Genomic DNA, 15,978 nt, shown 5'->3' with positions numbered 1-15,978 from the left:
GGTGCATAGTGCGCAGAGGTCGCCAACTTTCTGCAGTCAATCGCTACAGACCTCCAAACTTCATGTGGCCTTCAGATTAGCTCAAGAACTTTGCGTAGAGAGCTTCATGGAATGAGTTTCCATGGCCGAGCAGCTGCATCCAAGCCATACATCACCAAGGGCAATGCAAAGCGTCGGATGCAGTGGTGTAAAACACGCCGCCACTGGACTCTAGAGCAGTGGAGACGCGTTCTCTGGAGTGATGAATCGTGCTTCACCATCTGGCGATCTGATGGATGAGTCTCAGTTCGGTGGTTGCCAGGAGAATGGTACTTGTCTGACTGCATTGTGCCGAGTGTAAAGTTTGGTGGAGGGGGGATTACGGTGGGGTTGTTTTTCAGGAGCTGGGCTTGGCCCCTTAGTTCCAATAAAAGGAACTCTGAATGCTTCAGGATACCAAGAGATTTTGGACAACTCCATGCTCCCAAGTTTGTGGGAACAGTTTGGGGATGGTCCCTTCCTGTTCCAACATGACTGTGCACCAGTGCACAAAGCAAGGTCCATAAAGACATGGATGAGAGAGTTTGGTGTGGATGAACTTGACTGGCCTCACCTCAACCTGATAGAACACCTTTGGGATGAATTAGAGCTGAGAGTCAGGGCTTCTCACCCAACATCAGTGTGTGACCTCACAAATATGCCACTGGAAGAATGGCCAAAAATTCCTGTTGACACACTCCTAAACCTTGTGGAAAGCCTTCCCAGAAGAGTTGAAGCTGTTATAGCTGCAAAGGGTGAACAAACGTCCTATGGATTAAGAATGGGATGTCACTTAAGTTCATATGCGAGTCAAGGCAGGTGAGCCAATACTTTTGGCAGTAGACAGTGATAAACTTGCATTAAGTAAATCAGCCACCTCCTGTCCTCACAGAGACACCGGACTTGTTATAACACCAGCACTGCTTGTGTAATTTAAATATTGAACATCTGATAAAGTAGGTCAGCTGCCAGTTTTATATGCTGTCACAGGCCACATCTGGGGACAAATGTTGGACTTCAAACCAGCTGACTGTGGACATCCTATATTAGAGAAGAAATCTGTTGTAATGTTCTTGGGGGAAATGGTACAGTTTCTGGGAGAAAAAAAAAAAAAAGAGAGAAAGAAGTCATAATATTTGGGAGAAAAGTTGGAATTTTGTGGGGAGAAAAGCCAAACAATTGCTAGGGGAAAAAAAAAAAAAAATCATATGGTTTCTAGAATAAAAGGGAGAACGAGGATACATCAAGAACCAGTACTGTATATTTTGACTGGATTGGGTAGATGGGGTTAAATATATTCGTCCATGCAGGATGTAGTGACAAATGACCTGTGAAATTTAACGACTTTTTTTTCTCATACATTTTAAACTTTGTTTTCCCCCTTAACCTCGGCCACTAATGCTGCCTTGACCGTTTCAGATCCCTGCCTCGGTCCCTGTTGACCATGCCTTGCCTCAGGGTTACTTTACCTCAAGAACATGAAACTTGACAAATGCATCCAAATACCATCTCTACCATCTCTCTGAAAGGGTTAAACTCATAGTAAAATCCATCTCCACGGAGCTCCGCCTCCCAATTGTTGAGGCCGTTTGCCTCAGAAATCACACCACTCCAGATCCCGCCTTCCCCCCTCCAGGGCCCCTCTGGGTCCCACCCACCCCTGGACCACATTGAAATGGGTCTGATGTTGTTGTCAAACATTACAGTGTGCAGAGCATCCCTCATCAGACCCTCCAGCGACCCATCACTGCACAGAGCCTTTGCTGAAGTCGGTGCAGAGTCAGTCAGCAGTCATATCACTGTCAGTGTCCCCAACAGTCCCATCAGAGACCTTAACGCGCCGCAGGGTTGATGCGTCTCACAGCGCGGCTCACAAACATGGGACGGCCGCCTTACGCGTTATTGTTGCTTCTCATCTGCTGCCTTGATCAGACAAGTAAGTTCACTTTGATTGAGTTCAATTTCAAATGTAATGATCTCTGTTTTTAACGTGCCATCAGTGCTGTGCTTCAGCTTGAATGTAATGTGATAGAAATATGTATACATATTAATAATACTAGGCTATAAAAAATCACTCTGGAGTAGTATTCGGTCCGTGTGGGTTTAAATTGCCCACTCCTCTGACAGCACCGGATGCAAGGTGATGGGGGGAGGGCGCAATTATTCACAGAATGTAGGTCAAATCTCTCCCATCTTTTTCACTGTGAACATTTCACGTCGACTCCTCCTCATGTCTTTGCATCATTTCACAGTTCAAATCCACTATTAAGTAGTTATCATGCATGTTTTTTTTTTATGGTTGCAGCTTCCACTTGTGCGTTTTATCTTTGTTATCCTTGCCGGCTTTTGAGTGAAGCTGCATGTTTTGTGCGCCTCATTCAGCGGCGCTCAGCTCGCAGAAGCTCGAGCAGCCAATCAGGCTTGAGCAGTGTGAATGCTGTGTGTGTAAAGGTGGAAAGCGGGGTTTCTGAAAAGCCGGTTTTTTAAAGCTGTTTCATTCATAATGTGGGAATTGGCGCCACTTGTATTTAAATCACTGCAGAAAAATCTGTCAGGAGAGCATTTGAATGGATTTGGGCTCCACCGGTAGTGCACACAGTTTTCTTCCTACATGATGCAATGTCTAGCCTGTTTGCAGGAGGCTCTCTGCTCCCATCACCTGAAACACCCTATGTTATGGAAATGAATGGAAACCCTCCAGCTCATCGTCCAATACAAACAGACACATTGTTTTGCATTCCCTAAGTTTTGGTTGTACACTCAGCCTGACGAGAAGTCACTGTCAGACCTGTTCCCAGTCTGTCGGTTCTGGGAAATGGTGTGAGCTGAAACATGTTGGAACTGGCTCACCAGTCACAGACGCATTGTCTTGAGATGTGTCTGTCCCCCATGTTGTGAAACAGTTGCTTCTCCCCCAAGTTCACACGGAGAAACTCCGCCTTGAGGAGAAATTCATCATCTCAAAGTGATCACTATTATTATTATTTTTTTAATGCCGTGTTAATCTCAACTTTCTGACCAGAAAGCGACACCTGATTGTAGGCGTTATTCCAAATATTTAAAAGAGTAGGCGCGGTCTTTCTGCTCACCTCATGGCAAATCAATAAAACACACCAGACGTCACAGACTGGGCAACAAACATGTGCACATATGTTATTTCCCCAGCAATGATTTGCACTTGGTCAATAATGCTGCCATTTTGTCCAGTTTGTCCATCAAGGTCTGAACTTTAAGCCCATTAAGCAAATACATAGCCAGCGCGAACTTGGTTTGGGTAATGTGTCATGACTTTCAGGGAATGAGAACAGATCAAACGAAAGCTTCCACCTTTCATTATCACAGGTTGCTCTCCTCCTTCTCTCTCACACACTCATGGAAAAGCAAAGTTTAAAATCTACCTTAAATGATTGGAGCGCTTCATACTGCACTGCCCAAATATCTTTCACATTACCCACAAGGATATCCCTGTGATAAGACCAGGTGTGTCAACATGAAGCTGATCTTTATGGCAATGGCAACAATGCACCTTTCACTTGGAGTCGTAAAGAAATGATTAGCCGAACAGTGAGTAGTAGATTTACTTCACAGTCATAACACAGAAGTTGTAGATCATTAGGAGTCGCATCAAATACTGCTTAAGTGGCCAAAACCTTTCCCTGACCTGCAGAAGCTTGAAGAAGTCAAAGCTCTCATTGTTTAACCATGAAAGCATCGAGCAGGACCAATGGCACCAGATGTTTGACTTTACTCAGAAGCTATTATGATTTACAACATTGCTTTGAATTTAGTCACACATAATTTATGATGTGTCTTTTCCCTGTCCGCCTTAATAGAGCACCAATGTGAATAGCCCACTTACACATAAATATTTAACCAGACATTTTTGTAAAAAAGTAAATCTTGCATTTACTCTGTCAGGCTGTGAAGATGCTAAATGCTTAGTTGCTAGCTGCTGGTAGTGTGTGCCCCCCCTGCCCCTTTCAGAAACAGGTGGCCATCTAGGGTTTTGGAGCCCCCGGGGTCAGAGGGAGGAATGGCCTCAAGTACCTTTTCATAAAGTGCTGCCTCTCTGATGTACAGTCTAATTGGTGGTTCCGGTTCAGTGGCTTCATTGGGTCCATTAAAGATGGGGGTTGGTAGGTCGACTGTCTTCAGCATATGAACTGTTGCCAGCGGGGGATCATAAACACTGCAAAACGAGGTTCCTATCGTGAGTCTGAATGTACATATCAGCAGCTCCCTGATAAAGCCTGACCACAGCATGCAGGTCTGCTTACATACATCCCTGTTTGACTGGTGGCCTCTGCCTATTTAAACAACCAACACGTTCACGTGTGTGTTTGTTCATGTGCGCGGCATGTCGGGGGTTGTTAGGGTTATGGTTATGGTGGTAGGGTAAGCGTTATGACTGTGAGTAATGACCTCACAGCCCCTTTCTCCTCTGGCAGCATCAGTTGCTCACTATAGGACATAGCCCCTCCCATACTGTAATGAAACCCACCTGGGGAGGAGCACGTGAACTAAAACCAACTTTCTCTACATCGCCTGTGATTTGAGACATGAACCAATGTTATATCTGCTCTGAAATGAAATAGTTCAACTGTTGGTTGGATGGATTGTTCAGTGTGATTTTCATTTGCAGCCATGTCTGTGTTTATGGGGAGTCTTCCTGCATTGGCCCTTGATAGATGATAATTAAAACAATGGCCCTTTTAGCTGAACTGTGTGTTTACATCTGTCTGTCATAGATGCATTGACAACATGTGGAAGCAGGCAGTTCCAGTGTGGGAATGGGAAATGCATCACAGTCAGATGGGTGTGTGATGGCACAGACGACTGCGGCGACGGCACAGATGAACTTCCTGGTACCTGCAGTGAGTATCATGTGTCGCTCAGCCTGAGAATGGACTTGCTATTGCTCTGCATACGTACCTATCACGCAGTCTGAGGATGATGTGCACTCAGCTACTCTTTTTTTTGTGTGTATTTCACTTCCAGTGGCCAGAACGTGTAGACCGACAGAGTTCAGCTGCAGGGACCGCCTTCACCAGTGTGTACCGAGCACCTGGCGCTGTGATGGAAAAAATGACTGTGAGAATGGAGCTGATGAAGAGAGTTGTGGTAAGGACAGGCTGCATCTCTCTTACCTTTCCTCATTATTGTGTGATTTATCTTATTTTATTGCCTCCCTATTTATTGTCTCCAAAGTGTTCCTGGTCTTTCATTCCTCTGATCCCTGCTGTGTCTCCTCTTTCTTAGCACCAAAGCAGTGCACAAACACTGAGTTTCGCTGTACGAACGGCCAATGCGTGTCGTCCTCCTTCGTGTGCGATGACGAGGCAGACTGTGATGACGGCAGTGACGAGGCCTCGTGCCCGCCCATCACCTGCACCTCTGCGTCCTTCCAGTGCAACAACACCGTGTGTGTTCCACGCCTGTGGGCCTGCGATGGTGACGCCGACTGCCCCGACGGCTCAGATGAGTGGCCCCAGACCTGTGGCACACAGAGACCTGCCACTGCTTTCGCTCATCAGTGCTCATCCCTGGAGTTTCGCTGTGGCAGTGGAGAGTGCATCCACGGCAGCTGGAAGTGTGACGGAGGAGCTGACTGCCTGGATCGATCAGATGAAGCTGACTGTGGTAAGTGTTTTTGGGAAAAATTTCCTTTTTTCTTGTTTTCAAATCAACATCTGTCGAACTCATTCCAAATGTCTGCATGTTGCATCCCTCTAGCACATCTCACCTGCCGCCCTGATGAGTTTGAGTGCGGTGATGGCACTTGCATCCATGGCAGTCGCCAGTGCAACAACCAGTACGACTGCAGGGACATGAGTGATGAAATTGGCTGTGTCAATGGTATGAATCTCTTGCCCTACCCTTCCTGTCCTGGTCGCTAGCAGCCAAATGGACTGCAAAATCTCAATCATTTATTTTCATGTCTCATGCACAGCAACCCACTGTGACGGCCCGAGCAGGTTTAAGTGCCGCAGTGGGGAATGTATTAGCATGGAGAAGGTGTGTGACAGGCGGCGTGATTGCAGGGATTGGTCAGATGAGCCTCTTAGGGAATGTGGTGAGTACAGAGGCCTCTCATTCATAACTGTCTGCTTAATTACTATGTCTTTGTATTTAATGAGGGTGTCTGCAGCTTGAGAACGCTATTATTACTCTTCCCACTGCAGGCTCCAATGAGTGCCTGTACAACAACGGCGGCTGCTCTCATATTTGCAATGACCTGAAGATCGGCTACGAGTGCCTGTGTCCTGCTGGATATAGCCTGGTTGACAACAAACACTGTGAAGGTAACAGTCTCCCACACATTTTGTGCTTTTTTATGTTCTCAGGTTTTCATGCAAATGTGAACTTTAGTCAGATTAACAAATGATGCCAAGAAATCTGTTTACTCTGACGCAAACTTCAGATTTCGCAAATGTCACTGACTGTGCTGTCAGATAAAGAGCAAGCTCGTAATTCTCGAGGACACAATGACTCAACATTCCTCCTGTTTCATTACACTGTTGTGTGTAGTTCGTTTATTTATTTTTTCTTCTTTTTCCTTCTTTGTGTCAGATATCGATGAGTGTGCCAACCCAGACACCTGCAGCCAGATCTGCATCAACCAGATAGGCAGTTACAAATGCCAGTGTGAGGAGGGTTACCAAGTTGACCCGGCGACCAAAGCCTGCAAGGCCATCGGTAAATATCACCATTTTGAGTTCTTTCCAGAGTGTTTGTTGCATAATTATGTAACAGCCTGATGTTCAGCGTAGGGTTTCCAGGGTGAGGAAATTTTCACTCACCGGTAAATAAACTCACGATGACGCTCAATATCTGCAGAGTGCTTACTTTGATTCCCGGTCGAGCTTTCGCCGCAGGCCCCATTCCTGCAACCTGACTCTTGTGGTGCCCTTGAAGGCGTGTGTAGATTGGAGGTGTTACGTCAAGATGCTGCTGCCTCCACCAGACAAAATTTACAGATTGCAGATCATCAATGTCATCAGGTTCCCTGTTAGCATTGAGTGTAAGCTGTACGGAGCAGACAGTTTTCAGTTTGTAACTGATAATGGCTTTTAATCCAATAAAAGAACAGTGGGGCGGTGGGCATGTAACGTGTAATTGGTGTATGCCCAAACACCATGTAACACCAATAACACCAACTACCACAGCAAGCATAGTTGAAAGATGATGAATAGTCTTCTCAAGTGTTATTTGTCCTGTTATGTTTATGAAGATAGTAAATTTAGCTCCCTCCTATGCTCCTAGTGTGGATTAGTCTGGATAAGGCTGAATTGTTGCTATGCTGCATAATTTGTCAACAATTTATGGACATATTTGTGGAAACGGTGTTCACGGCACCGGTTGACTGACATTTTAAGGCTGGCGTTGCTACAAGATGAGTTATTACCTTCCATTGTAACTGGAGCACATCCATGTTTGCAGTGTTTGCTATCAGCTGTCAGCAATTTAAGACTCACAGGCATTTCCCAGAAGTTGTGTTCTTCTGTTCCCACATCATACAAAAGAGCTGTCTCTTTCATGGGTCCATCTGTGGTTACAGCAAATGACCAGGCTGTCAAAACTCACAGCGTAATTGACAGAGCGCTCAAATCCCAGAGCAGTTAACAGTAAAAAACAATGGCTAACAACATCAGCCACCCCAGATGGTTTGCTGCCTGTGTGGCTGTTGAAGTCGGATTAAAATGAAAACACAAGCATATGTATGTTGATTTCTTAGAAAAAAAATTCAGTTCAATCTTAAACAAACATGTCCACTCCGATTTTGTAGGTACAATAGCCTACCTTTTCTTCACCAACCGTCACGAAGTCAGAAAGATGACTTTGGACAAAAGTGAGTACACCAGAGTAATCCCCCGTCTAAAGAACGTCGTGGCTCTCGACATGAACATGGCCACCAAAGAGATGTACTGGTCAGACATCTCCCAAAAGAAGATCTACAGGTGAGCAGGAGTGAAATCAGAGTGAACGTAGTGTCTCTGTTCCCTTTGCTCCCGCTTGACGCCAGCTCTTCACTTCCAATACAGAGCTCAGATGGACTCGGCTGAAGACTCCACTCATCACAGCACAGTCATAGGTAGCGACATCGATGCTCCTGAAGGCATCGCTTTTGACTGGATCCATGGTAACCTGTACTGGACTGACAGCATTCGCAGCACCATCTCCGTGGTAACTGCTGATGGAAGCCGCCGCAAAACTCTTTTCCACCAAGACTTATCTAAACCCCGTGCTATTGTGGTCGACCCCCACAGCAAGTAAGTACTAGTACTAATAAAAGCCTAAATCCTTCCTAGACTCTTGTTTTTGTGTACAATAAAAAAGGAATTCCTGATTTCAGTATTTTAGTTAATAAAATTTTATTTACAACGTATCTTTTCCCTCCCAGCTTCATTTACTGGACTGACTGGGGGTATCCTGCTAAGATTGAGAAGGGGGGTCTTAACGGAGGAGACCGCAACGCTCTGGTCACTGACAACATTGTGTGGCCTAATGGGATTACACTTGGTAAACTCTAGCATTCACATCTCTCTGGTTTCAAGTTGTTTTTTTCCTATGAATGCCAGGGGTCACTCTGGTCTGACCTGCTGATCCCTCCTGTCTCCTTCCTCCCCAGACCTGTTGAACCAGCGGCTCTACTGGGTGGACTCTAAGCTGCACACCCTCTCCAGTATAGACGTGCAGGGCGGTGGTCGACGCACCCTCATCATTGACGAACACAAGCTGGCTCACCCACTGGGGCTCACTGTGTTTGAGGTAGATGTTTACACTGATAAACTCTGTTACACATAAACCCAGAGCCTGTCCAATACAACCTGCCAAAGACTCCACCACACGTGCTCAGAAGTATTCTCCTCTGCTGCTGCTACTGTCTTAAACCACTTAAATGTTCAAGCTTGGTTGTTTTTTGTGCTTCCAGGAAAGAGTATTCTGGACGGACGTCAGTAACAATGCCATCCTCAGTGCAAACAGGCTGACGGGTGGCGACATTACACCTTTGGCGGAGCACCTGTCATCACCAGAAGACATTATTCTCTACCATAACCTCAAACAGCCTGCTGGTACGATACACCACTTTCACACTGTTAATAATTCTGAAACGTTGGTAAAGGTTGGATTTATTTATGCAATTGTTACATCAAAACAACCTAGGGTTTTTGGTTTGCTTATCAGATCAGTGTAGAACTTTCATTAAATACTGACTATTGGCCAAACATTGTCATTCACTGCCAGTTCCTCCCAGACTTCAGCTACAAAAGAACAATCTGTAACACCAAAAAAGTTTTTGGTACTATGCTTTCACTGGTATTTTTCATTCAACTGAACAAAAAAAACAAAAAAACAAAAAACCATCAATATCAGAAATGTCCCTAGTATTGCAAATTTTGGCCCCTCTAATCCAGAGTTCCCAGCCCCTGGGCCTTGGAACATGTGCTACTGGGGGACAATGTTGTTCAGCAAAAAATAGTAATGGTAATGGTGATACCACTCTCACGTCTGTATGGTAAATATGCAGCTAGCTAGAGCCAGCACCTGGTTAGCTTAGCTAAGCCAAAAGACTGGAACCAGAGGGAAACTAGCTGTTTCCACTAATTAGTGAGCTTCAGAGGTGCTGGTAGGTGGATTGTGTCACCACAGGACTGAGCCAGGCTAGCAGTTTCCAGTCTCTGTGACAGCCTCAGCTAACTAGCTAAGCTTATTAGCTTACATTTAGCGTATTGACATGAGAGTGACTTCAATCTTTTTATCTAACTCTCAGAAGTGAATGAACTCTTGTTTTAGTAAGGTAATGATGATAATGCTTCAAAGTATCACTTCATGTGAAGCAGTGAAACTAAATTAAACTTTCATCCTCTTTTCCATTGCAGGGAGAGATTGGTGCCAGATATCTGGCTGTGAATTCTTGTGCCTGGCAGCTCCTCAAGTGGGCAGGCATCCCCCCAAATATACCTGTGTCTGTCCGGATAACATGATGCTCGCCAGGGATATGAGGACATGCGTGCCTGGTATGTAAATCATCAAAGAGCAAATATAACGTATAATAGTGTTAAAAAAATGATACTGATTTCAACATTTCATTAGCTCAAGCAGTCCTGTTTCTGACTTTCACTCCTCCTCTGTTTTTGTGCTTCACCAGCTGTGCCAACACCTGCAGGTCCTGTGCAGCCTCAAGTTCCAGCTAACCCTAACCCACCTCATCAGCCACCAGTGCCAGATCACAACACACCTAAACCCCAAGTCCACACCACCCCTGAACCCCAGGTCCACACCACACCTAAACCCCAGGTCCACACCACACCTAAACCCCAGGTCCACACCACACCTAAACCCCAGGTCCACACCACTGCAGTGCCCACCATAATCACCAGCGCTGTAGCCAAGCCAGTGCCAGGCACCACCAAGTTTCCTATGAGGACCACCACACCTGATCCAAGGAAACAGTCACCCCGGACGGTCAAGCCTAAAATTCCCCAGACCGCCACAGACACTTCAGTCACCTCTCCAGGCAAGTTGAAGTACCATTTTACAACATGTGTTGGACAAATATTAACCAAACATGAAGTCTGGGAAAAGGACCATGTGACTCTGGTAGTTTCTTCTAAGAAACAGTTTCCTGGTTGCCAGTTGACTCTCTGGTTTTAGATGTCTGAGTTGAGGACCTTTAAGGCACCAGTAAAGAAGCAATTGCAAAACAGTTGTGACAGTAATCTTAATATTTAAAACATTTCTTGAAGACTTAAGTGTGTTATCACACTGCACTGGCCTGATCTATCATCTATAGTCAGTCTAAAGTTGGTAAGGTGAGCATGGTATGCGGTGCAGTCATGTGAGTGCACTGCTGTCTGCTCTGACATACATTGGGCATAGTACAGATCAGCTTCATGTATCATTAACTTCTGGTCTTGTGTTTGCCTTTGCTTCAGATTTCCGCCATGGATTTGCTGCAGCTATACCCACCACTACCTCCCCCACCCCAATAGCTCTGTATATTGTGTTACCTCTGGGTGAGTTGCTTTGTCAGCTTCTGCACCAAAAATCCAAATGATTTGAAATAACAGCATCGACCATCATGTCTCATCTCCCTCTGCGTCCCTCTCACTGTGCCTTCCCCATGTAGCGATCGTTTGTCTGGTGGCTGCTGGTGGCATGCTGCTATGGCGGAACTACAGGCTGAAGAACACCAACACCATCCACTTTGACAACCCTGTCTATCAGAAAACCACTGAGGACCAAGTGCACATATGGAGGAGCCACAGCCCTGACGGTTACTCCTACCCAAAAGTGAGTCAAAGAAGAGTCACTTCAACTGACCTATTTCAGTTTTACTGTTGTAATCAGCAGATACAGGCTGCAGTATACGTTATTCTGACATCCTTTTTATTTGCTGTCCCATCAGAAACAAGTTGTGAGCTTGGATGAAGAGGCAGACAATCCAGCCTTCATAGAAAACTGAGAAACATCGCGCAGACTGGAAAGAAGAGCCTCGATGATAAGCTACCTTGGACGTCCTTTTGTATTTTTACCTCACACAGCACAAAGAAACCAGAATCAGACAAGCTTGAACCACTATATCCTCACAGACGGAGAAGCGCTCTAAGAGGAAAAACCAGGGTGAAACATTTTTTCAGGTAGCAAGTTTTGTATATATATATATTTTTTCCCATCAAGGTAACAGTTGACCAAATCACACCAAATCATCACCTCATGGACTCCATTGTTTTTCCTGTCATACTAACTGTGATGCTGATGACTGGAGAACTGTGTCATTGCTGCACGTGAAGCCTCATCAAGTCTTATAATATCATAATGTTTTTCAAGCAGCAGTTTAAGTGAGGTCATTTGATGCAACTCATAATTGTGAATTTCCTCAAACTTGTGCAAGGTAGAATTGACAAATGAGTTTTGTAAATATCACTGTTTATTATTTCTTTAAATTGTACTCCTGTTCAGAGAGCGTTATCAAATTTGACTCTTATATCAAACTCTTATACAACATATCCATATGGTGAGTCTACAGCCAGCAGCACGTTAGCTCAGTTAGCCAAAAGACTGGAAGCAGGGCAACCCAGCTAGCCTAGTTCTGTCTAAAGGTAGCTAGCATTGTCTTACCTCAGTCCTCTCATGGAAGTCTCAGCCAATGAGGCAAATAAGCCCATATCACCAAAATGACAAACTATTTCTCTTTGTTCAAGAACCTGACTCTTATCCCAAGACAAAAACTAGAGCGGATTTAAAAGTTGAGCATACAGTAGGTGAATGTAATACTAGTAACAATTCTGCATGTTCTAGATTAACCAATGTGACCTCAGTAAGTCTCATAATGATATGTGTGTGTGTGTGTGTGTGTGTGTGTGTGTGTGTGTGTGTGTGTGTGTTATGTTGAGTTTTACACCAGCTATTGCCTCGGTAGTGATGTGGAAACATCATCCAAAGGGACCTAAAGAAGCTGCTGTAGTTAACCTCAAAGAAAACACGTTGCACGCTGTGTCCGTGCCTTGATTTACACTGCACTCTGTGGTAGTCTTCAGATTTCACGTATCGCCACATGTTCACAACACGGCGTTCCTCAGCAGCTGTTGTTACTGAGCTTCTCCTTACAGTTTCTCAGCTCCTGATTTGTGATCGGCTGTCTTTGCGTTGCGGAGCCATCTTTAAATTTTCCTTCCCCGTGCGCCTCTTGGGGGGGACCACTGCATTCCTCAAAGACCAAAAAGCTTTGATGCAAACATGTGTGACCAATGGGGCCGTGTCTAACGCTCTGTACCACGACACGTGCATATTTACATACATCCTCCCTTTAGGGCCGGCGCTTAGACTTGCCTACAGTTCTTATTGGCTGTTTGAGCTCATTTACTTGTATTGCTGAAAAATGTGTGCCTTTTTAACGACATATTTTGTTCACATGTTCGTGTTGGTGCTATTGAACTCATTGTGTCGGCCTGTTTACAGTGAATTGTTTGAGGGATGTGGCAGTGTTACATGCAGGTGAGGTTACACCTAACAAAGACGTTGTTGTGATGTGGGTTCATGACTGTTGAGAGGCTTTTAGGAAAAAGACGTGAAGCTGTGCATAAAGTTATTTACATCCACAACTAACAGTGCAGATTCAGCCTGTACATATAATGTTCATAAATGTAAATATCTGTTCTTGACTGTTTCTTGGTAATAATGTCAGTGTTTTAGACTTTGTTGTAAACTTTACACATTTGCTGTACATAAATAAATGCTTCTATTTATTATAGAATCACTGATGTCTGTGTTCAGTTTCTGAAGACTCTGAATTTGCATTGATGCAACTTGTTCACATTCATTTCAGACTTGATAGAGTTGATTTAGTTTGAAACTAAATGCTCTTTTGTTGAGCTCTTTCTCCATTTCTCCTTTTAATTGACAGCTGAAAAATGCTGACTTTAAAAATTGTATATTCATTAACTTCAGCTATTTCAACTCTTAATCTCACAAATCAGTTAACAATGTCAGTTTGTAACACAAATACATGGACTTGTACTTATTTTAAATCAAAATTGCTATATTTTTGTTGAGAGGGTTGAGTTTCATTGAGTTTCTTTGTTGAGCTACAATCTCTCCAGATACATAAAACTGCAGGAGCAGCCTCTGGGGTACAAGCCGCCCTGGCTCGGAATCATGAACTTGAGTTTTCTATTCATCTTAATTCAGCAGTACAATGTAAGAATGTAAGTAAAGGGGGAAATTCTACACGAGACGGACATTTTGTTTCAAAAATAAACTATATTATTGGCACATTTTTTCATGCAAAGCCATGTCTTGCTTTCCTTCTCCATGTTGTTATCGTGCATGTCTGAAAGTCTGGCTACAGTATGTGACAGATGGACGGTTTTGAAAAATGTACAGCAGGCTATTCCACTGTTTTCATCCAACAGCTGTGGTATGCAGACATGGCAGAAAACGTGCAGTGAGGGTTTTTTCTCTCAGTTTTTCAGGGGGCTGGCTGTGCTTTTGTAGCTCTTCTGTGGAAAACGAGACCCTTTTCCTAGAATGTCAGGCCATCACAGCGAAAGGCAAAACCAGAGAGTTTCTTAGAAATTCTTCAACACTGTGGGGTCACAGATAGGAAAAGTTACAGTGTGAGTGTGTGAGAGTCTCTCCATATAAAAGATGGAATAAAGCATGCATGAGAGCTGGAAAGCCTTAACAAATATCCCCCATTATTTGGTAATACAATTATGTTTATGTTTTCTTTACATGTTGATCAGTGTACAGTTCTGATGGATTGATGGACACAAATTGTCAGATGTTCTTTTTATAAGCCAACAGTATAGCATATTGAGCTGAGGGCTTCCCATGACCCCACGCACAGCTTGTTGGACATATCAAACATATTGTCATATGTTTATTCATCTTTTCCTTTCCATAGAAAACTAGAACTTTGACACACACTTTGAGAGGTTTGATGAGTTTTAAGGTGTCATCCTTTAAGATCAGGTAAAATAGAGATACACTGACAATGTGGCCATAGCTTAATTTAACAATGTTTAAACAACGTCATTGAAATCCATGTTTCATGGTAGCTTTAAGAGTAAGACACAACACCAGATGTCAGAGAAGAGAAGCAAGACAAAGATCTTTGTGACCCTGCAGATCTGTGGTCAAACCCACCAACAGGCACATCATGTGCAAAGCTCAAGGCTGAGGTGAAGCGGAAGTGTTGAAGGGAAGCAAAAGGCAGGGAAAAGATGCAGCAACACATCTATAGACATGAGGGTAAACACACAGATAAGAAAACAGGCAGTTCACTTTCGGATCTCCCTCTGATCGTTAATACAGCTGTATCCACGGCATCAGCAGTCACTCTGAATCTTTGTCACTGAGACTCTCAATCCTTGTGTTTGTTTGCACAGACTGTGGAAAATATCTGCTTTTCAAAGACTAGTTTCATCTGACTCTCTCACCATCATTAATCATTAATGTGACCACAAAGGTCATGTACGACAGGCTACGTCCACAGATGAATGGAATAAGTCCTGTTTGTCCGTTTGAAAGAAAGCCTAAACATCCAGTTTACTAAAGACAGCTCATTTTGATCACAACACATTTGAAGTTATTTGCTTTTACACTGGTATGACTCAACTTCATTCATACACATTATACAATTAATGCTAATTAATGTTTAAATTTTGGCGTAGTATCAACATGGCAAACCCATATTGTACAATCACATCATTTCTGAGCAGGGTCCCATAAAAGACATCCCATGTTTAAGACATGTGATCTCCCAAAGTGTGAGGAAAAACAACAGTACAGCACACGTGATCCTCCATAAACAGACCGACCAGTTGGATGCACAGTCCCTGGACCATCACTGACCTTTGCTCAGGCTGTGAGAGAGACCCGACTCATTTGAGGGGCACACACTACCCACCAGAAAACAGCCTGACCAGTCACACTACTGACAGTTTGATCGAAGTTGTTCACAGAGGATAAGACATTTTTAGATGTTATAGTTTATATTCTGAGAAATTACAGGATGATACCATATTCTCTTACCCGCTTTTAATGTTTGGGTCAATTTATTCCTTTATTTGATGGGAAATGAAAGAGGAGAGGTGGATAATGTGAAGCAAATTTAGATAAATAAATACACAAGACACAAATTTGAATATTGTCCAAATTTCTCAAAACTCAGATTATTTAACTTAAGTTAAATAGTTTAACTTAAGCCTAACATGCAAAACATTAAGACAAGTTTGAGAGGATCATAGCAGATTATAGCATGCACCGATATCCTGGACATATTTCTTAAAATGAAGATTTGGATCCATAATTACACACACACACACACACACACACACACACACACACACACACACACACACAAATTGGCTTACTCACAAAAACATGATAGATCAAGACATAGCAACACAGCACTTGTTAGGTTTACAGCTGTTAGCTCAGCTGTTTTTGCAT

The 15,978-nt window shown here is 43.8% G+C and overlaps 1 protein-coding gene across 1 annotated transcript; it reads left to right on the top strand.

The window, feature by feature from the left end:
- Positions 1-1,743: 1,743 nt before the first annotated feature.
- ldlra (low density lipoprotein receptor a) lies at positions 1,744-13,225 on the top strand. Its single transcript, XM_076753427.1, has 18 exons — positions 1,744-1,954; positions 4,767-4,892; positions 5,017-5,139; positions 5,278-5,658; positions 5,752-5,874; positions 5,969-6,091; positions 6,201-6,320; positions 6,589-6,714; positions 7,805-7,976; positions 8,061-8,288; positions 8,420-8,538; positions 8,648-8,787; positions 8,951-9,092; positions 9,900-10,037; positions 10,169-10,537; positions 10,956-11,036; positions 11,150-11,313; positions 11,429-13,225. The coding sequence occupies exons 1-18, from the start codon at positions 1,870-1,872 to the stop codon at positions 11,483-11,485; spliced, it is 2,817 nt and encodes a 938-aa protein (XP_076609542.1). The 5' UTR covers positions 1,744-1,869; the 3' UTR covers positions 11,486-13,225.
- Positions 13,226-15,978: the final 2,753 nt, after the last annotated feature.

The sequence above is a fragment of the Chaetodon auriga genome, chromosome 16 (assembly GCF_051107435.1).
Source record: "Chaetodon auriga isolate fChaAug3 chromosome 16, fChaAug3.hap1, whole genome shotgun sequence".
NCBI lineage: Eukaryota > Metazoa > Chordata > Actinopteri > Chaetodontiformes > Chaetodontidae > Chaetodon > Chaetodon auriga.
This window is presented reverse-complemented; position numbering and strand designations above follow the sequence as displayed.